Source organism: Crocodylus siamensis, chromosome 10, assembly GCF_052110815.1.
Source record: "Crocodylus siamensis isolate JL-2025a chromosome 10, ASM5211081v1, whole genome shotgun sequence".
NCBI classification, from domain to species: domain Eukaryota; kingdom Metazoa; phylum Chordata; order Crocodylia; family Crocodylidae; genus Crocodylus; species Crocodylus siamensis.
The window spans coordinates 63721911-63743965 of NC_143404.1; the positions used below are offsets into that span (position 1 = coordinate 63721911).

The following is a 22055-nucleotide window of genomic DNA, read 5'->3' on the forward strand; positions in this document are numbered from 1 at the left end:
ATAACTATAATTAAAATAGGCTTTTTCATACCAACTTTAGAAGAAATATAATAAATGGGTTGGGGGGGATTTCTAGTGGTTTCTTTGGTATTTTCCAGTAGAAAGTTTTTTAAATAAGAATAAAAATTTTTCACTTAATTTGAGACATTTGATTTCTGAAAGTGTTAATAGTCTTACATGCAAGAAATTACATTGTATGCCATACAGCAGTAGCTTAACAGTGAACTTGCACTCTTGCACTTTAGAAAAGTGAAAGCTGACCCTAGCAGATACTAGTGCCTGCATGAGGCTCCACTAGAGTTGATGAGGGCACAGCTGGGGTCTGTCTTCTGTAGTCAGACCTTAGACCATCACTCGTTTACTTAAATTATTCGTATCACATCCTGCATCTGGAGTGCTTACATGTTCAAATATAGAAGGGGTTGAACTTTAGCTGTTAGCTTTAACTAGTTGTTGCATCTTCACTGGTGCAGAATAATTTGAACACCCCATCCCCTTTCCCACATGCATGCGCCCACACAAAAGAACTGCTGCCAGCACGTAACCAGAGTTTATTTATTTAAAATTTCAATTACCTCACCACAGGAACAGGACTGACAGTTAAAAACAAGAAAAAGAAAAAAGAAATTCAAACATAATTGTTATGACAATTGCTAGGAAGCATGTTCATGTTTCATTCAGCTTCAGATCACAGCGCATTCATGTTTCAGTCAGCTTCAGATCACTGCACATTTCAGATACCCATAGCAGCCCAATAAATTAAAAAACAAAGACCACAGGCATCTCTGGGATGTGTTATTGCACTGTTCGTTAAGCCATGACTTGGACTTGGTTGCATGATGAGCACAGTTACAAGGCTCTCATTTTGTTCAATCCTTTTACAAAAGGAGGATCGCCACCTGGCTAAGACTACGTTCTGTTGTTAGCTTCGCTCTTTCGACTGCCCGCAGCCTCAGTCGCTCTGCTAGCTGGTAATTTTGTAGAGTTCTCTCTAATCCATGGATGTTCAAGAACATCTTTAAGTGGTAGTCTGTGGTATGGATTATGTTTTAGAAGCTTTGAAATTAGATCTTTAGCTCCTTCTGATAAAAAGGGAGGAAATCTGAATTCAACCTGAGGGGGAAGGAAAAAATGTTCATTTTCAGTGATAAGCCAGACTTAAAATTTTTTTAAGTGTCAGATGAAATAAGGCAAATAGTGACAATCCTAAAAGCATGACTACATACCTCATCTGCCTCAGAGGGTCCCTGAAGGCAGAAAATATACAACTAAATGTCCCACTGACAGTGTAGCTATGGATTGTAGTTACTACATGCAGGAAGCTGCAACCCCCCCCCCCCCCAAACAACTAAAATACTGCAGGCTCCTCCCCCACCAAGAGAGAGAAACATTACTACAGACAAAGCAAGTATCCTGTTCGGTAGGTAGAAATGCTTGGAGGAAAAAAAAAAAAAAGTTTTAAAAGGCATGAAATCAGTCTAGTTCATGAAAGCAAGATAAGTAGGAAGAGATTATTTACTACTTACCTTTGAAATGCATCGGTAAGTTTCCTGATATGTCTCTGCCTCAAAAGGAGGTTTTCCCACGAGGAACTCATAGCACAGAACCCCCAGGCTCCAGATATCCACCTTTTCATCATGTGTTCTTCCTTCAATCATCTCAGGAGGCAAGTAGTCAAGTGTTCCACAAAGAGTGGTCCTCCTAAAAGTGAAAACATAATGGTTTCAGAATATCTGTAGTTTTATCTTGGTGGGGTAGCGCTGTCAGCTTCTAAAGACTACTGCAAGTTGTTTGTTAGCATCAGCTTCTACCCATGTCCAGTTTTGCTTAGGAATGCAAGAGCTTCCCAGGGTTAATTTTAGACCCTTATTGTGAAAGTGACTCCCCGTGAGCAAGTTTCAGGGAAATATAAGAGGACGTATGAATTATAGCACAATTCACAGCCCTGACTTGGGTAGAGGGGCTTCTTATACAATGCATGGGGAGTTAGATGCCTCTATAAACAACAACTGCTCAGGATCCTGTTTAGAGAACAACAGTATGGGGAGATGAAATCCAAAGCAGTGGGGCCTAGATACTTTACTCTGGGTAGCAGAATAGTGTTGGTTCCCCATTGCTGAGATGTTGGAACTCTTGCTCATCATGTGGGAATCCTGGGTTAGGTTCCTCAGATGGGAGAACTCAAACCCATATTTTCTAGGAGACATTTCTGGGGTGGGAAGGAAGTGGGAGGAAACCCACTGAAATACTAAAGTGGAATAGTGGTATCCCACCTTTCAGGTGAGCATGGTAAACTTTTCTGCCACAGCAATCTTTTAAATTATTCTGTGAAAAATTTAAGCCATGTGCAATCTTGTACTCTGGCCTAATGAACTGGAATTCCCTCTTGCAGAGTGCCACAGCTTCAACAGAAAATCTAAAAATCATAAAGAAGTGCTTTCTTAGAATATAAAAGCAGGGCTGGAAAGTCACATCTAGTCCAACCCCCCCTGCCTGAAGCAGGACCATCTCTATCTAAACCACCCTATGCAAACTTATTGTCTAACCTATTAGACAAACTGGTCAACACAACCACAAGACAGTACCCTAACCTGTCACAGGTAAAGCAGAGGGTCAACATCCTGCTGCCGCAAGGGTTAAGATTCGCTTGAGAGATCCAAGAAAGATGCCACACCCCCTGCTAGAGACTGCTTGTACCAATCAGACAACCATGGCAAAATTCCTTCCTGACCCCAAATACGGCATTTAGTCTGACCCCGAGCTTGCCCCTCCAGCTAGAAACTTGTAGGTTGAAATCCCCAGCCTTGGCTGCAGCCAACACCCAATGTTTCTGTTGCTTACCTCTAGAGCCTCACCAACTTCTCCATATCCTTTTTTAAAATGTAGACCTCAAAACTGCACACAATACTCTAGATGAGGCCTAACCACTACTGTGTAAAGAAGCACTATTAATGCCCATGTCTTGTGCCCAATTCTTCTATTGATGCATACAAAAACTGCATTCTCCATTCAGCTGCACCACACTGCAGACTCGTACTGTATTTATGATCTAGTTCCTAGATCCTTCTCTGTAGTGCTGCCATCCAGCAAGGTGTCACTCATGGTTTATGATCAGGGATCTGGGTTTTCCATTTCCCCACAGAAACACAAAGTAAAACATGGATTATCCCATCTTACTGAGGGGAAACACAGATTTCTCATTTTAGCAGAGAAGCCCACTCATGCAGGCTCGCAGCCGCAGGCAGCTTTCTCCACACTGCCCTGGTGATGTGCCCCCTGCCTGCACGGCAGCTTTGAGGGGCACAACCCCCCCCCCCCCCACTACCCTCACTGCAGTTGCGCATCACCAGAGTAGCACAGAGCACCCAGTGGCAGGGAGCTTTTCTGCTCAGCTCTGCTGTTCCCTGCCACTGTGGGATGTGCCCACTGGGGTGCACAGGCCCTGGGAAAGGGCAGCAGGGTGGGAGTCTGAGCCCACAACTGATGCCTACCCCCAACCCTGCCCTGTACATAGATGTGGGTGCCCTCTGCCCCCCAGGGAGCACGCCCCGTGGCAGGGAGTCAGCCCCACTCCCAAACCAAGCGTGCACCAGGGGACAGCTGGCCTCTGCTCTCTTGCAGCAGCTGCCACCTCTTAACAGGGGCAGGGGACTGTAGACCCAGATCCCTGGCCCTGTAGCCCTGGCAGCTGGGGGCACCTGCAAAGCTGGTGGGAGGGGGAGGAAAAGAGTGCGAGAGGCACAAACAAGGCTGGGGAGAGCTGTGGGAGGGCTTTAATTTTAAATCACAGATTTTGGTGTTTCTAATCAGAATTTGTGATTCTTTAAGCAGAGAATTTGCATTTATTCATTTATATGGGGGAAAACCAGGATCCCTGCTTATGATGCATCAGAACCTCACTCCAGAACTCAAGGACTTAAAAAATAGTTGGGCCAGTAGTTGGGTCCACTAAGTAGCCAATTTGGTGGTCCTTGCATATTTCCAATCAAGTTAGGTTCTCCCATGAAAAGAACTGTAACAGTAGTAAATAAACAATCACAGTTCCTTAATTCAGAACCACAGAAATTTTGTACTTCATCATGAGATTAGGTGAGCAGTATGCAAGTTCTTACCTAGATGATGGAGCATGCACAGACCATCCAAAATCTGCCATCTTCAGCTCTCCACTTGAGCCAAGAAGCAAGTTTTCTGGTTTGATATCTCTATGAATCACACGTTTTGAATGACAGTATGATAGAGCATCTGCTAACTCTGTGATGTACTGTTTAAATAAATAAGAAAGTAAATTAGTGGTAGCAACTCCTTCAGGATGATTTTAGAAGAATCGGATAGCTTCTATAAAGCATTTTCTAGGTATTACATCTAATCTTACAATGCTAATTTCTGACTAAGTCATTTTGTCATCTTAAGCTCCTGTTATTTGGTAGTCACTTAAAGGAGAAGGAGGAGGTTGTTGTATCTCTACAGCAGACACTTTAAAGTACCAAGAAGCAATGAAAGGCATGTCATTATGCAATACTGACAAGCCTCCCAGAGCTCCAAGTTTTGGATATAAATCCAAATTTAAAAAATGTGTGTGTACTTCAGCATGCTGATAAAAATTTGGTTTCAAGATCAAACTTAGTATTTCAATTATTTGATATATTTGCAGAACAGGTAAAGAAAGAAAAAAGTTAAAAGGGTGTAGAAAAAGAGTGCGTGTACATGCAAACTAGAGCAACTTACGTTAGCAGTTCTTTGCTCATCAAACTTCGTAAGCTTCTGTAGCTCTTTGTAGACTTCTCCACGAGGTGCATATTCTAGAATAAGGTATACTCTTGTGGCATCATGAAAATACCCATACAGTCTGAGAATGTTGGGATGTCTGCAAGAAAGTTTGAATGTCTTTTCAAAACAAAAAAAAATATTAACAGAAGGAAAGCTTTTGCATCCATACGCAAGCTATGCATGTTAGCACTTCACTGAGTTTCCAACTACTCCAGTGTTGACTTGAGTCAGCAACAATTGATACCATGTAGGTACAAGCTAGCTTTAATATGAAGGGCTGATGAAATTGAATGCGTTTGTCATTTCATATCCCCCACCCAGGCCTCAAGCTTACACAAGACAACAGCTTACAACATACTCATCTAGATAAAGAGGTTTTACCTGCTACCTTTAAAAAGATTCTTTAAAATTCTCCAATGAGACATTTAAGAGCATTTTTGCCTAGCCAGCTTCAGTATTTTCTCTAGGGTATGGGTGTGTTATTTTCTTGAGGAGGGTCCCCATGCATAAAGAAGGTGGGACCCCTACTCACCCTCCAAGCTGTAGAGCAGGGGTTGACACCATTTTTGGCTGGAGTGGCAAAAACACCTCAACCCTGACCCCACACCCCCACTTGGCATGCTAGGGGCAGACCACAGGGGAGCCGATCCTCTGCTGACAGGAGCTGCATGTGCGTCTCTGGGCAGATGGTGGGGGAGGGGTCTGGAGCAGGACAACCCCAGCTCCTCCCCTGCCATCTGCCCAGAGGCACAGGAGCAGTCAAAGGCTCTGGAGCGTTATGGAGCTGTCTAAAGCCCTGCCCCCCAGCTGCCAGCCACAGCCAGCTTGGGTTTCAGGCAGCTGCTACCAGCCACAGAGCCCAGGCTGCTTGCAACATGACTTGCAGCTTCCCAGCTGTCTGCTTCGAGTAGCCCATGGCAGCTGCCCAGAGCCTGGGGCCAGCTGTGACGTGCCATGCAAGCCATACTCTGGCATGCATGCTGGGGGTTATAGAGGGTCTTAGGATGTTATTGTTAAAGATACTTTTCATTTTGTAAATTGGTGTTTTTCCTTATATCCAGATTTATTCAATAGGAGAGATGCCATTTGGAAACAACACTGCCAATGAGAAAGTCTTCTCTTCCTCAGCATGTATTAAATTGAAGCATTTTCAAGTACAAAATAATTCACTGCATTATGCCACCCATTATCTCACACTGTCACTTTGCCTAGCAAGTCAGAGGCCAGACTCTGGTAAGGTTAGTTTAAAAGAAAGTTGGAGTTGCATCCTCTGTATTGTATCCTTCATAGAACAGGATATAAAGGCTTCCTCCCCAAACCATAGTTCTTTTAAATTACTCCCTTAAACATGTTTTGTGTAAAGTCCACTCTAAGTTAAAAACAGACACTATTTTAAGGGATTGCCATGGCAGAGTATAAAAGCATAAAGATTTCTGTTATATGTAGATGAGTTCAAACTTTGTTTTAAGTTGATAGAATTCAGGAGGCAATAAGTTCAGCTGCTTATCCTGCTTGAAACAACATATCTTTAACTACAGTTCTAATAAGTTGGGGTTTGTTGGTTGGTTTGTTTTTTTTACCTAAGATGAGACTGTATTTCTACTTCTCTCCTCAGCTGATGCTCTACTCCAGCTTCCTCCAGCTGAGATTTAAACAGCACCTTCAGTGCCAGAATAAATTTGCTTTGTTTTTCACGAGCCAGATACACATTTCCAAACTTCCCTTTTCCCAGAGGACGGCCGATTTCAAAGTCATCAAGAGACCACTGCCTTCTAGGAGAGGAAAAAATAAATATAAGTTAAACTGCTAGAATACAAAAGGTCTGGAACTCTTTTTTTTTTTGGTATAAACATCCATGGAGTTATTCTAGGTTAAGATTTGTATCAATTTAACCAAGATCAAGATCTGGCCTCCAAATCCAATATAGTTAAACTAAAAAACAATTTTTCCTACTTTTTTTATCTTTAAATGCTAAGCGTGAAATTCTAATCCAGCTGGTATCACTGACAAGCATTTTAGACTTCTGGGTCTAGGTTCCCACTTAACACACACGAATACTAGGAATGCAACTTACTTTTTAGTCTCTTGATTTTTTGGTTTAGAAGTACCACCTTCTTTTTCAGGTTGGCTTGCTGCATACAAAGAGAGTTTCAACACCGTGATTAATCAAACCCATAAAACACAATTGCCAGAACTGTCAGCTTTTACCATGCCTTTTCCAGATTCCAAGTTTTGGGTAGGATGATACTTCTATTATTATAATATTATATCTATCAGCAAGGTTCTTTACCATCTGTGGCTGTTAAATTTTAGTCACTATTCTGCTATGTGGACAAGCAGGTAGCAAGCACCCTGCTAGTTGGCCAGTGTTTTTATTCCAGAAATCATTCTGTGTAGGTTGATACTACCCATTTCAACCATCTTCCTATGTGAATGTGATCCTCTTATACAGCAGAGTCAGGATTTAAGATAAGTTACTTTCTCTAGATGAGGTTTATGTAAGTGTCAGGTCTGTCAATTTGCTGCAGTCAACCAGTTTAGTGATCAACCTTTGAAAGTCTGGGTGTCATGTCAAGATGAGATAGATGTGTTAATGAAACTATTTACCAGGTACCGGGACATGATGAGGCTTTTCATTATTATTTGGAGCTTGAGGCCTAGATGACTGAACTACACATGTTGGCTGAGGCTGCTGCATCCGCTGATTATGAGATAATTTCTGATTAGACACTGCAGCCTTTAGAGCTTGTGATGGTACAGGAACTCGCTGAGCCAAGTTTGAAGGACACAAGACACGCTGTGCTTGGGCTGCACCTCCAGGGACTCGACTCTGAGGAAGCTGAGAGATGGGCACCCGTTTTGGGCCATCCCCAGTATGGGCTGGAATCTAAAAAGACACACAAGACAAGACAGAAGCACCAATTATTGTACCGTAACTCATGTAGTTCATTTTCCACCCTTGCACAACCTAATTTAGCTGTATTTCTCCCCATTAGTCTACCCATGGAAGGTAAAAACTTAAAGCAATCTAAAGTGGGGACAGTATCACATTCTCAGACTGTTTTAAGAACAACATTGGCCTCCATAGTAGACCTATTAACTCCTCTGCTACACATTACATACATTATGCTGCCCGGCCTCATACACAGGCAGGGTGAACCACTTGGAGAAGGTAGGGGGCCTTCTGTGGAGATGACCAGAAGGAGTTATTGCAAACAGAGACCAGGATAAATTGGTAAAGCAAAGAACAAGGCCTTTTACCTTGGCGCCATGTGTGGGCAGGCCGGGGCGGTTCTCTTTCCGGTTTCTGTCCATGCTGCCTGAAAAGAGAAAGAGTTCAAATACAGACCAGCCTGGCCTGAAGGCCCAGAGCAACCTCTCCAGCAGACCCATCTGCCCCTCCCCCCTCTCTCCAGGCCCACCTGCTCCACACACGGGGCTCCCAGGAGCCCTCCCGATACCCCAGTGCCCCGCACCACCTCCTCCCCGCAGCCCGCCGCAAGCGCTGTTTGAATTCAAACCTCCCACCCTGTAACAGCCTTTAAAACCGCCGCTGCTCCCTATTGGCCCGCTTCCCACAGTGCCGGCGTTCTGATTGGCTCCTGCTCCACTCTCACCGCCCGCCCATTGGCTCTCGACTGCTCCCGCCCCCTCCCGTCGCTCTCGGGCAGTACGTCCCCAGGGCGCCTGCGCGAGCGGCTTCCCGCCCCTAGGTGGTGCCGACGCGACGCGCGTAGGTGACGTACCGCCCCTCGGCTGCTTCTCCCCCCCTCCTCCGGCGCGCGCCAACTGCGTAGATCGGCGAGACAGTTACGTCGGCTTTTCCGCCAGTTCTCGGCCTCGGTTGGTCTCTCCTTACGCAAGTCGCGTAAGCCCAGACCACGCACCCGTGGCAGCGATGGAAGTGCCATCCCCACCGCCCGCCGCCCCGTGAGGCCGCGGGGCGGGCAGTTAGCGGGGGAGGAAGTGCCTCAGGTCAGTCCTGCCCCCTGGCTGGGAGGCGGCAGCCCCCGGTTCCTGGCAGCGGGGAGGTGGGGGGGCTGCACTGCCCCCTCAGGGGAGGCAGGAGGGCACCGGGCCCGGGATCTGCAGGCCACACTGGGCAGCTCTGCTGCAGGCTGGCGTCGAGCACCTGTGCGCAGCCGTGATACGAGCGCCACGAGGACGTGCAGAGGCCCAGCCGCAGCGTCGCCCGCTCGACGTCTCCTGCTTGCGGTGACCTGCGAGTGGCGCCGGGTTCCGCCGGCCGCCGTCGCTCAACGGTGAGCCGACCCGGGGTGAGAGCAGCCGCAGAGGTAGGTGGCGGCTGACAGCACCGGGCGACCGACGGAGCACGGGAAAGCGACCCGGTGCTGGCAGCGAGCGCCAGGATGTCGGGCCGCCGCCTCGTCCCAGCCTGCGACAGACGCCCGCTGCCACGGGGCCTGGGGAACATGGGCTCCCCCCCCATCGACCCGCGGGCCCTGCGCCTGCCCTTCCTCGAGGCTGACGTGAGTACGGCTGTCCCTTGAGGCGGGCGGGGGGGCGCCCAGGAAGACCCTGCGGTGCCTGAGACTTTGCCCCCTGGTTGACGTGGGGAATCAACTGGCGCTGCCATGAAACTCAGCAGGAGCCCACGTTTGCCCGTGGTGTCCCGCTGCGTCAGTGGCATAGCACCGAGGGGGCAGGGGCTGTGCCCCTGAGCACTGGCTGGGCTCTCCAGGGGTATTTGGTCCCCTGGCCACGCTTCCTGTTTCGCCCCCGTTGTTTCTGGGCTCAGTGATTGCCCGTGGACGGGAGGGCGCAAATGTAAACATTGGCCCCTGGGTGCTGGAGACCTATGCTACGCCACTGCTTTGCATGGATGCATGGCGGGGCAGACCCCGTACAGGAGCACCCCGCAGTGATGGCCCTAGGGGAGGGCAAACAGGGTGACCGCACTTTAGGGGACCCCGAACATTTTGCAACCAATGTCTGTGCTTACAGGTCATCCAGATTTAAGCCTCTAAGGGGCCCCAAAGGACCCTCTGGCCCGGGGCCCCAACACCCCTGAAGCCACCACTGCACCCAGGCAGCTCCCTGAGACCCCACCTGCCTGCAGCAGGGATCTGAACCCACCCCCTTCAGGCCTGGGCTGCCCAGTCCCCCACTTGCTCTCTCCCCAGGAGCCACAGCAGCCTCTGCTGCCCTTCATCCATCTCCACCAGATTCCCTTCACCCGCAGGGACCATGAGACCCCCCAGCCCAAGCTGCCCCAACCCCCCAGGATCGGGCCCGCGTGCTGGACGTGCTGGGGGAGCCCATGTACGGGTCACGTGGCTGCCGGGCGCGGCGGCCCGCGCGCATGCGCGCTGACGCGGTCGTCCCCTCCCTCCAGGGCCGGCTCCCATCGATGTGCGGGCGCTCGATGCAGCTGCCTTCGCGGCGGAGCCTCCTGCGCTCTCGGCTGCTGCTGCCGCCGCCGCCGCCCCCCCCGCCGGCGCCTCCCATCGATGCGCTCAGGGCTCCGGGCGCCATTTTAGGCGGAGAGCGAGGGAGGCCGAAGGAAGGGTCGGTAGGTACCGGGGGGGCGGGCGGGGCTGCGCGTGTCGTATCCCGCCCCGCCCCGCCCTGCCCTGCCTTGCCTAGGCCTGGCGTGGCCCGGCTCGGCGCGGCCGCGCTGCCCCGGGAGCCGCTGGATGCGGCTGCCGCTGTCCTGGCGGGCGGGTTTTCTTTCCCCGCCCTCCTGTGCCGCGAGTCTCCCACGCCCCCTTCCCGCCCGCGCGGGCCACGGGGCCGCGGCCGGCTTCCCCTCCGCTCCTGGCCCCGCGTCCGCCCCGTCCGCGGAGCGAGGTCCTGCCAGCACCGCGTCTGCAGGCGGCGCCGCTGCCCTTTTCCTGGCCCTTGGCGGCCTTTGTCAGCCTGGCATCGCTGCCCCACGCTTGCTAGTGGCCCAGCGTGCTCCTCTGCTGTCACTGCCGTCGGGAACGACTTCTTGTCATCTCTTTTGGCACCTTGGTTTTTAGCCTCTACTTGTGGTTGCCAGCTGAGCATCTCTTTCCCCCCTCTCCCCCAGTATATATAATATCTTTTTTGCCCTCTACTTTTGATTGCAAGCTGAAAATCCTGCCCCATACAATATGTTTTTTAATTGACTTTATCTGCATTAAAGAACTTTGCAAAATGCCATTTTGGTTCACTTTTCTATGAAAGGCAACACTGGTTTGGTTCAACTTTATTTTGTGATTTTTTTTTTTTTTTATCTTTGTTTCAGGCGCCTGCAAGGCAATCCTTGCTCGCAATGTATAGAACAAAAGTGAGCTTGAAAGATCGTCAGCAATTGTATAAACTGATTATTAGTCAGCTGCTGTATGATGGATACATAAACATTGCCAATGGCCTGATAAATGAGATAAAACCACAGTCAGTCTGTGCACCCTCTGAGCAGCTGCTGCACTTAATTAAACTAGGTAAGCTGTAAATTATAATGCCAATAAATGAGGAATTTTGAAATTCAACTTTGGTTACAGTGCAGGTATACAGTGACCTCAATCTCTCATGCAAAAATCACTCTTAATGATGCTCTGTTGTTAGTGTCTTGGATGGCGTTGATCCTGCTTTGATTTAGGGTTTAGATTGGATGATTTTCCGGTGTCCTTCTATCCCATTTCTCTGGTTCTGTTGTGGATAGAAAATATTAAATGTAAGGCTTTCAAAAGCAGTTTTGGGCTTTTGCCACGTACAAAAATGCTTATAGAGTACCCTGAATGTTTTGAAAGCCTTTGGGATCACAATACATGGGTTCATTGGATGTACTGGAGTAAAGCAGATCATGTGGTAATAAAGGTCATAGAAATTGATGTAATCAGTTCTATATGAACAACATAAGCTGTACTCAGCCCACCTGTCCTTGCAGAAAGTGGACAACCCGTGTGTCCTGTTGTGTTTTGAAGGCTGTAAATGTAAACTGCTTTAAGGATTTTGGAAGGCAATGGAATCCAAAGGTCTAAGGCCCCAGAAGAGGCAGTCCTGCCTTTAATGACATACGTGCACCTAGACTATAGCATGGCATCAAAACAGCTGAACTATTCACATCCCAAAAGCAGTTTAGCCATAGCAGCATGGAGTTCTGCATTGGTTAATTTACTGCAGAATGGTTAACTGGAGAGATGCACCGTTACATCAGTCTGATACTGGATTAGTACTGATATAAAGAAAACTGGCTGTATTGGAAATTGGCTCAATGTGGCCAGTAATTTGGCCGATAAGTGCTCATGTATGCGTGTAGCTGCAGTGCAGCACTAAGGCAGCGAGGAGCAGAGCTGATCGCAGCTGGTAAGTCTGATGTGGTGGAAGGGGCTTGGTGGGGGGCAGATCAATACCCACCCCAATGGTGAGGGAGGGAGTGGGAGGGGCACACGACAGCCACAGCTCCTCATGGTGGGGGGAAGAAGGGGGTGGCTCCTGCCACTGCTTGCACCCCAGGAGGGCATGTGCCCCCAGATCTGTGCAGAACAGGTGAGCTGCAGCTGCAGGCTCTTCTCTGTGTGAGCTGGGCTCGGGGGTGGCTACAGAGGAAGGTAGCATCCCATGCTCTGCCCTGGCTGGGCAGCGCTTGCCCCTGCCCTTCTCTCACCATGGGGGGGGGGCGTTGATTTGCCCCCCCCCCCCCCCTTTCCTCCCCTCTACCACAACGGACTTACCAGCTGTATCGGAAATTGGACTGATATCAGCTGATGCGCTTTTGGTATTGGCCCAGAAAATCTCTTATTGGTGCACCCCTAGTTAACCGATTGAACTTGATCTTGTATACCTTGTGCTATATGTCACAGGAAGTATGGCTTGAGGAAGGGCAGGTAGGTCCTAAGTCACTTAGGGTCTGCTGGAATAGGGGCATTGCATACCCTAATGTTGCTTATCAGATCAGCATTCAAATCTGCTGTAGTGCAGCCTGGTTGACTGGACAAGACACAGCGTGACAGTGTACAGCATAAACTTCATGTTTGGCAGCAGGCACTAAGTAATATCTGCATTGGAGTATGCAGCGTAACAGAAAATTTCTTATAGAGATTGTGCTCTAGTAGCAGTAGCATCTAGAAGTCTCAAGGCAGTGACCATATTTTAAAAATAGCTTTGATCTGGAAGACTACCATTTAAATAAGCTAAGCAGATAGGTCAGAGGTGAAAAAAACTAGGAAAGAGAGAGTAACTGATGTATCCTGATTTCAAACCAAATCGGTAGTGGAGCCAGAAATAAAAATTCAAGTGTGAGTCTCAATCTACTGTTTTGACCACTAGACCATACAGTTCTAGTTGCGTCCAATTAGAAAGAGTGTTAGCTGTCCTTTTCAGTGCCGACCTGACTCTTGCCTTGCCAGTGTAGATGCATCCTGCAGGAAAAGAATCTGAAAAATGTATGTCATGCATGAAGAGGATTAGCCATTCTTATCAATGGTACTGCTTTATTGTGGATGAATCTTGGTTTTCTTCACTGAGCCCCAAACAACAGTTCTATAAATATCTCTTCTTCAGTCTCTTCAAACATCCACTTATATGCAAGCAATTTTTTTGTTTGAAAAGGTGACTATAGATGTAATCTTGGCTTCTTCATTGCATTGTGAATACTAAAGATTTTTTTTAGCTCATGTTAGGAGGTGTGGTTTTTTTAGTATACATCCCATTATAAGTAAAGGGGATGTCACTAGAAGTGGCAGATATGTGCTTTACATTTTACAGGCACTTTAAAACTATCTCAGTGGTCATAACAAAGTTTTTTTATCTCAGATTTGCTGATGTAACTGCATCTGTATTAGGAGCTTCTGCTAACTGTCTTGAATAGGGAGCACATCTTTGCATACTTTTGTCCAGCATCACTTTGTTGGCAGAAGACTATATTTTGTCCTGGCTGTGGTAAAAACTTTTGCAAGGATACCTGATATGTTTAATTTCTCTTCTTTCAGGGATGGAGAATGATGACAGTGCAGTTCAGTATGCTATTGGGCGCTCAGATACAGTAGCTCCAGGCACTGGAATTGACTTGGAATTTGATGCAGATGTACAGACTATGTCCCCTGAGGCTTCTGAATATGAGACCTGTTACGTCACTTCTCATAAAGGGCCATGTCGTGTAGCTACCTACAGCAGGGATGGTCAGTTGATAGCTACAGGATCTGCTGATGCATCAATAAAAATTCTTGATACAGAGAGAATGTTGGCAAAAAGTGCCATGCCCATTGAGGTAATGTATTATTTGAATCATAAATGATCAATAAATGTTTAAAATGCTACATCCTTATTAAACTGTTTCATCAACCTGGGATGCCAGTACTAGGAACGGTATATTTTTGTTGAATAGAATCTGTGAGAACTAGTTGTAGTACACATTCTTCATGTTATCCTGATCAAAATTAATGCAACTCTGTGATTTTTTTTTTTTTTTTTTTTAATTGGAGATGGTGCAGTACCATAATTCAGAGCGACGTAGTGACAAACTGACCCTTTGAATTGTATTGAATTGGCTTTTACATTTGATCTTGAACAAGTTGTTTACTCTTATATGGGTCTGGTTGCTTCTCTGAATAAAATATTTGTTAAGTGAAAGAATGATTAGTGACTGCCTTTTGACACAAAAACCCCTGCGTGCTTAACTTTTTTTTGGCAAATCAGGCAATTTATCCTCTATAAAATAAGTATTTTTATACTATAACCATAGCTTTAAATTAAATATTTGATAGTGATTTCTTTCATTGTCAGAATCATGCCGTCTTCTAGGCATCTAACTCATTTCAGTGTTCTTCGTAGGTCATGATGAACGAGACAGCTCAGCAGAACATGGAGAATCATCCTGTTATTCGAACTCTTTATGATCATGTGGATGAGGTTACCTGTCTGGCTTTTCACCCAACAGAACAAATCCTAGCCTCTGGTTCAAGGGACTACACGCTCAAATTATTTGACTATTCAAAACCTTCTGCAAAAAGAGCTTTCAAATATATCCAGGTAAGATGTTATAGCCCAAAAACAAATCAAAAAAGGAGGTTGAAAGCTTTCAGGCAAACAAACAAAATGCACAATAGCAGTTAATTTAATATGTGTTTGTATGTGTAACTTCCAGACAGTCTCCTGTGATAAGGTAAACTAGGTAAATAACGTGCTTTCGCCTGACTAACTTGATTGCCTTCTTTGAGATGACTGGCTCTGTGGATGTGGGGAGAGCTGTGGATATGATATGCTTTGACTTTAGCAAGGCTTTTCATACAGTCTCCCACTACATTCTTGCAAGCAAGCTAAGGGAGTACTGGACTGTACTGGTAGGTAGAAAAAATGGACTGCAAGGTAGATTAAAAAAAAAAAAACTGTCTGGATTGTTGGGCTCAGAGGATAATAATAAATGGCTCATTGTGTAGGTATTGGCCAGTATCAAGTGGAGTGCCCCAGGGGTCAGTCCTGGGGTTGGTTTTATTCAATATCATCATCAACAGTCTGGAAGATGGGATGGATCACACCCTCAGCAAGTTTGTGGTTGACACCAAGCTGGGGAAAGTAGTAGATGTGCTGGAGGGTAGAGGTAGGTTTTGGAGAGACATTGACAGATTGGAGGATTGGTACAAAAGAAATCTCATGAGGCTCATTAAGGACAACTGCAGTCCTTCACTTAAAACAATCCCATGTACTGGTACAGGCTGGGGACCGACTGACTAAGCAGCTGCTCTGCAGAAAAGGCCCTGGGGGATACAGTGGACAGTAAGCTGTATATGAGCCAACAGCGTGCCCTTGTGATGAAAGCTATTGGTATATTGGGCAGCATTAGCAGAAGTATTGTCAGCAGATTGAGAGAAGTGATTTCCCCTCTTATTTGACACTGGCAAGGCCACGTCTGGAGTACTCTGTCCATTTTTGCACATCCTGCCCCACTCCCTCTGGCCCCCCCACTACAGAAAGGATGTGGGCAAATTGGAGAGAATCCAGCAGAGGACAGTGAAAATGGTGAGGGGGCTGGGGCACATGACTTCTGAGGAGAGGCTGAGGGAACTGGGCCTATTTAGTTTGGAGAAGAGAAGACTGAGAAGGGATATATTAGTAGGGCTGTATAAGCTTTGGTCCCTGATTCAGTTCAGTGGCTGAATCTCTGAATCAAATCGGAGGACCCTTTAATCTTCTGGAGTTGAATCAGAACCCTCCAAATTGATTCAGACAGATTCAGCAATTCGGACATAGACGCAGCTTTAAATGCTTTTTCTACCTCTAGGTAGCAGGTGGCTCGTGAACACTGCTATGCTGGGGCACATAGTGTCCCACAGGAGTGTGGGGGGCTCCCCAGTGCAGTCGGCATCAGACCTGGAAGCAGACCAGAAACAGTTCTGGTCCACTTCTGGGTCTGCCAGGGAGAATACGGTGGGGGGGCTCCCCCGTACTCCCTTCAGCTCGGTGACAGGTGCCTCCTGAGTCTGGTCCACTTCTGGGCTCGCCATCAAGCATGTGGAGGGCCCCCCCCACACACTCCTGTGGGATGCTCCATCCACCCCAGCATCGCAGAGTTTATAAGCTGCGCTGGTACTTTGAGGTATGTAGAAAAAACATAAAGTTGTCCGTCTGAATCGCTGATTCTGTGAATCAGCATCGAATCTTCCAATTTGGCCAAATCAAATCGGGGACAGTGATCGGAATCAATGACTCGAATCACTGTCCCCAGTTCGGGCCAAATCCAAATCAAATAGGGTCTGTTTCACACACCCGTGTTTAATAGCAGCCGTCATCTACCTAAGGAGAACGGAGCTGGACTATTCTCAGTCATGGCAGGTGACAGAACATGGAGCAGTAGTCTCAAGTTGCAGCAAGAGAAGTTTAGGTTAGATGTTAGGAAGAACTTTTGCATAAGACCTTGCTTGGGATGATAATAGTTGGGACTGGTCCTTCTTTTAGCAACACTACGCAAGATCCCTTCCAGCCCTAACTTTTTTACGATTATGATCTGAAAGTCTAATGCTTTCCTGCCTGCTTTTTAAAAAATAGTCAGTTTTCAGAATCTGTAATTGTTAGTTTCCGAGTTTCTAGCACGCGTTTTCTGGAACAATGAAAGTTTTATTGTTTGTTTGGCTGGGAGTAGAGATTCCCTGGCTGCCCCTTCAAATAAGCTTTGAAATCTTCTTCCACACACTGCCCATGCAAATGAGATTTGAAAATTGATGTAGGGCTGCAAGTAAAGTTCTGGTATTACTGGCTGCTTGCAGATGTTAAGAAAAACCAAAAAACTTGATTTACCAGAAGAAGTAGCATGTTACTTTGACCTGGCTGCGTATAGATCAGACGCTTCAGCAAGGCTTTTTGGCACTTGTATCTACAGCTGATTCAATCAGCTATTAGATAAAAGCACCAAAAAAGCTCCACTGAAGTGCCCAGACTATACAGATGTTGGGCAAGTTGGCCCAACTAATGTGAAGCCCCTTCTGGGCCTGTGCTGGACTTGGCACTGGGAGCACACTGAGTTTAAAGCACCACTTATTTATTTATTTATTTTAACATCTGCAGGCAGCCTAAATGGGGGGGGGGGAAGAGATTGGTCTTCATTTTTTCTGGCCTAATTATTGAACGCTGACAAATCTGAATTATTATGTTTTGCTATTAAAAATATGTGTTGAATTCTAAATTGACAATCTAACCCTAACCACATTTCTTTTCCCTGGAATTTTTAGTATTTATATTAATTATGTATTTCTGATCAAACAGGAAGCAGAAATGTTACGCTCAATCTCTTTTCATCCTTCTGGAGACTTCATACTTGTTGGTACCCAGCACCCTACGTTACGGCTCTACGATATCAATACATTTCAATGTTTTGTATCATGTAATCCTCAAGATCAGCATACTGATGCTATATGCTCAGTTAACTACAATGCAAGTGCTAATATGTATGTGACAGGCAGCAAGGATGGTTGCATCAAATTATGGGATGGCGTTTCAAATCGATGCATCACTACTTTTGAGAAAGCACATGATGGAGCTGAAGTATGTTCTGCAATTTTTTCCAAAAATTCAAAGTACATCCTGTCAAGTGGAAAAGACTCTGTAGCTAAACTATGGGAAATATCCACAGGTCGAACACTGGTCAAATATACAGGTATGTGACCTATCTAGCAAAAAATTGCTTTCTTGGCCGTCAACTCATGATAAGTAATTCTTGATGAAATGCAAAACTTGTTAATATGTAGTCAGGATACTGGTAGGCTTACTTTCCTTAAAATCTTGGGATGCCCACCTTTTATTCCATAGACATTCTAGACATTAGAGCTGGAAGGGACCTCGGAAGATCTTTGAGTCCAGCCCCTTGAAACAGTAATTGCTAAAGTTAGTGAAAATCATTCTGTGAAGTTGAAATGCTAATGTTCCCTGAAGCGTTTGCTGTTTTTCCATCGCTATTAATGTAAGGCACAACACTAGAAAGAAATCGATTTACTTCTCTTTTAGAGTCCTGGTCAACATCCTTTACCTGGTGAAATTAGAGACCTTCCTATCAGACCTGTTTTATGGTACAAATGTCTCATTACTCTGCTTTCCATAGCATGAAAAGCAGCATCAAATATCATTCTCTAGTTGGCTAGAACTTTGAAACATGCACAAGTAGATTTCGCTGCAGCTATGTAATATTAAGGAGAAATATTAAGGCAATCCAATCTGTTAACAAAGCGACACATTCAGTCTACAAAAAAACACCCCATCATGTAAATTAAGTGAATGTTTGTGTTGCAGTCTTATTCAAGGTAGAAATGTAGTGCTGTTCTTCAACCAGCAGGGTGCAGCAAAAACCGAAGTAAAGCGTTACAAATGTTCAGAAAATGTTGCTGCTGCTGTTGATTTTAAAGTAGTAATGATTAGAAATTTTCTACAAGAAAGCTAAACTTGTTTTGTCATTTGTGAGTAATGGCATATCTAGGATGTTGTGAGGTTTCTTTGTTGTTTTTCCTCTTTCAGAATCTATTTATCAAGGATGCATTTTTAAAGGATTTTTCTACTAGTACTTCAGAGTACTAAATAAAAGTGCATTTGTTGTGAGCAATATGCTTATGAACATTCTGGCTTGGCTGAGTGACACAATCAGTGACTAGTTTTTAAGCCCTTTCCTCTTATACTGACCCTTCCACAAAGTACATAAAGGAGTTTTCTTCTGTAGGACTACATTCCTGAAACTTTTTTCCAAGATATTTTCCAAAGAAGGAACTGTTTGGAATGTAGTGGTAATGGTTAGTACTGCTGTTAGTAGCTAGGGTGGCTAGTATTCAAGATCATTCACATCAAGCAGGAAGTTTGGTACCCTAGTAGTAGGCCTCTGTGCCTCTTGAGTAGAGATTGCCAGCTGTGTCTAATAATATAAATGGCTTCACTTTGATTTCCAAATTCATATCTCTTTGTAAGTGAGAGGGTTGGAATGAAGATCTCCAGAAACATAATTATGTAGCTTCTGAGACGAAATGTACAAAATGATGATATTGAGGACTACCTCCACTTCAGATTTGTCTGTAGTCTGCTGATCTCTGTTCAGTACTAGTTTCAGTGATCCAATTCTTTACTTGGACTTCACTATTGTGTTTGAGCATCAAAGTTCGTTGGCTTTGGTTATACAGTCAAGTAGCTCCCCTTCTCTGTGTTGGTTTTTTATATTTAAGAGTCTACACAACTTTAAAGTTTTTTTTGCCTTAATAAAATAATCATTTTTAAGACTGTGAGATGTATTGTTTCCCTTACTGAAAAAATGGTAAATAGGCAGTAGAACAGAAACCTGATGGTGGGTGGAGAACTTCAATAGCCCCGTTTTTCAAGTCATCCTCAAAATTAATGGTCCTTGTAGGTGAATCTTAGTCATTAATATTTGAAGAGATGTACTTTATGAACCTCTGAAAACCTTCCCTCAAAGTGAAACTATTTAGGTTGACGTTTCAATTAAACCTTTCGATGAACACTTTCACTGCTTTTACCAGGAGCCGGTTTGAGTGGACGACAGGTGCATAGAACGCAAGCAGTTTTCAACCACACGGAAGACTATGTTTTACTTCCTGATGAAAGGACCATAAGTCTCTGCTGCTGGGACTCAAGAACTGCTGAACGGAGGAACCTTCTTTCGTTGGGTCATAACAGCATTGTTCGCTGTATTGTTCATTCTCCTACCAATCCTGGTTTCATGACATGCAGTGATGACTACAGAGCTCGATTTTGGTATCGAAGATCAACCACAGATTAAAGACAGTGTTTCATAAAACGGTTCTCATCCAGATTTGTTATACCATCTTGTACTGGTTGTACTGCCAAAAAATTGGAGCCGTGCTGGTTCTGTCCTTCACGTCTCACATGTGATGGAAAAAGATGAAAATGCTCAGGCTTAGTTTTCCTGTGCCTGCTGTTTTTTGTGGGATTTTTACAGAAGTGATGCCACACTAATTTTAAGTCATCTTTACCATTTTTTCTCAAATAAAATTAATTCTTCAAGGACACTTTTTAAAAAAAATTTTTATGTCTAAATTTTGGGGGGTTGGGGGAACAGGCGTGAGTGAATCCTGTTCAGTCTGGGTAGAACAAGCCAGTTTTGCTCTGGATTGGGCTTGTGCAATCCTACAGAAGTCCATCTTTTAGAATGGATTGCACTAGAATTCAGCAGAATTTGGCCAGATATTTTAATGAGTTCTGAAGCCATCTTTCAGTTCTGATTCATGCATTGTACAGGCAGACGTCTGTTTTATATCCTTTTTATTGTGATTTTTTTTTTTTAAAAGGTCAAATGACCTTCCAGCTCTGAGCCAGAATCCTGTGCCATAAGAACTTGACTTTCATTTTTAAATCATTTTAGTTGAATTCAACAAAATGTACTTTTTTTTAAGTTCTGATATTAAAGCTCAGACTTGAAATCTTTGTCTTTCATCTGAATTTCTTAATGAGACCTTTAGACCACTGAAAAGTGTTTTATAGCCCTTTTACCCATAAACATTTTTATGTAAGTATGCCCTGAGAAAGCAGTGTGACTGCCAAAGCAAATGAAGGCAAGAAAAACAATACTTATTTGCAGACAAGCAGAATACCAGCTGGACAAAGTAATCATCAGGACTGGTGGGGGAGTATTACTGTGTGTACGTATATGTGTATATGCATATACATGAATGTATATAAAATGTAGGGTCACTCAAAAAGCATTTCTTTTAAATATAAGTTTCTAAATCCAGCAGCTAATAAGACAGTATGCCTGTATCCTAATTTGCAACATGTGCAAAAGATACTTGGTGTCATACAAGCCATAATTTAGACTAGGCAGACTGAAGGAAGTCCTCCTAATATCACTGCATCATCCACAGCTAAGGCTAAGCATCCCTCTACAGTGGAATTCAAGGCCTGGTTTACAGTGGTTGTGGAATGGAGAGAATACATCTTAGGGATATGTAACACCATAAGAGTCTCCAAGCCAAGGAGACATGCTGAGAGCTGCTGTAAGATCTAGATAGCTGCTGAGTAAAGCAAGTTTGGAGTGAGAACTAGTAAGACAAATTAGCTGGTAAGTGCCTATCTTGAGGCTAGCTTCTTGACAGACCCTCAAATGGAATCTCTGGACTTAAGGAGAAAAACCCACTTCCATTTGCAAAATGAAGTAAACATTGGAGTGCAGGAGGTGAAAAATACTGTTTTTAAAGTGCTAATGGCATCTTCTAGGAAATCAGAAGGATATTAAGATCTTGTGTACATTGCGTCAGCAGCATTCCACAGCTGAGCATGCCCCGCATACCCACTCATGTTGGTACTCTCCCAATCTTAGAAATACACTGTTAAGACCCCTGAGGAGCATACTCCTGCAGCTATTTTCAAGAATTTGGTCTTTGAGCTTGGGAGAGGCTGCTGGTGAGCCCTGGATCAGCTTCACCTACTGTACTGGGGAGCAAGTGGGCAGGGCGTGTTCAGGGGTGCACTCACATGTGGAAAACGTGTCCAAGTCACCTTCGGAATGAGACTTTATGGTCTTATTCCAAGGATCCATAATCGATATGTTGATAGTCAACACCACAGCTATGGGTTATGTCAACAGGCATGAGGGATGGAGGTTGGCTCTTGAAGAGGCTATATAGCATTTTGGAATTAGTGTTTCAAAACCAAATTGGGCTGTTGGCTCTGCACATTTTTGGCCTTCAAAACAACATGGTAGATCAACTGAGCAGGTAGTACTTCAACACTCAGAAGTAATCTACAGCAACACAGTTATACAAAACTTTTTTCTCACCAGTGGGGACTCCCAGAAATGCACCTGTTTTGCCACAGACCAAAGCAACAATATCAGACATTTTGCTTCAGTGGTGGTGTAA

At 45.2% G+C, this 22055-nt stretch overlaps 2 protein-coding genes across 3 annotated transcripts; one reads left to right on the forward strand and one right to left on the reverse strand.

The window, feature by feature from the left end:
• Positions 1 to 541: 541 nt before the first annotated feature.
• AURKA (aurora kinase A) lies at positions 542 to 8282 on the reverse strand. Its single transcript, XM_090064747.1, has 9 exons — positions 8190 to 8282; positions 8029 to 8087; positions 7375 to 7654; positions 6842 to 6899; positions 6348 to 6539; positions 4726 to 4864; positions 4113 to 4261; positions 1527 to 1701; positions 542 to 1113 (listed from the first exon to the last, which is right to left on the reverse strand). Exons 2-9 carry the CDS (start codon positions 8080 to 8082, stop codon positions 910 to 912), a joined length of 1251 nt encoding a protein of 416 aa, XP_089920873.1. The 5' UTR covers positions 8083 to 8087; positions 8190 to 8282; the 3' UTR covers positions 542 to 909.
• Positions 8283 to 8504: 222 nt separating this feature from the next.
• On the forward strand, positions 8505 to 20618 carry CSTF1 (cleavage stimulation factor subunit 1). 2 transcript variants are annotated; one of them, XM_090065251.1, is made up of 8 exons: positions 8505 to 8742; positions 8885 to 9257; positions 10124 to 10300; positions 11000 to 11195; positions 13686 to 13963; positions 14527 to 14724; positions 17452 to 17842; positions 19698 to 20618. In XM_090065251.1, the coding sequence occupies exons 2-8, from the start codon at positions 9138 to 9140 to the stop codon at positions 19955 to 19957; spliced, it is 1620 nt and encodes a 539-aa protein (XP_089921377.1). In that variant the 5' UTR covers positions 8505 to 8742; positions 8885 to 9137; the 3' UTR covers positions 19958 to 20618. The 2 variants fall into 2 exon arrangements, with proteins under 2 accessions (XP_089921377.1, XP_089921378.1); XM_090065252.1 differs by lacking the exon at positions 10124 to 10300 and having other exon boundaries at positions 8506 to 9257.
• The last annotated feature ends 1437 nt before the right edge of the window (positions 20619 to 22055 follow it).

Coding starts and splice junctions, on each gene's coding strand:
- AURKA (XM_090064747.1), bottom strand. CDS start 8,082: ATGGACAGAAACCGGAAAGAGAACCGCCCCGGCCTGCCCACACATGGC. Junction 6,540..6,841: donor AAAAATCAAGAGACTAAAAA/GTAAGTTGCATT, acceptor TTCCTCTCCTAG/AAGGCAGTGGTCTCTTGATG. Junction 4,262..4,725: donor ATGAGCAAAGAACTGCTAAC/GTAAGTTGCTCT, acceptor TTATTTAAACAG/TACATCACAGAGTTAGCAGA.
- CSTF1 (XM_090065251.1), top strand. CDS start 9,138: ATGTCGGGCCGCCGCCTCGTCCCAGCCTGCGACAGACGCCCGCTGCCA. Junction 10,301..10,999: donor GGAGGCCGAAGGAAGGGTCG/GTAGGTACCGGG, acceptor TCTTTGTTTCAG/GCGCCTGCAAGGCAATCCTT. Junction 11,196..13,685: donor GCTGCACTTAATTAAACTAG/GTAAGCTGTAAA, acceptor CTCTTCTTTCAG/GGATGGAGAATGATGACAGT.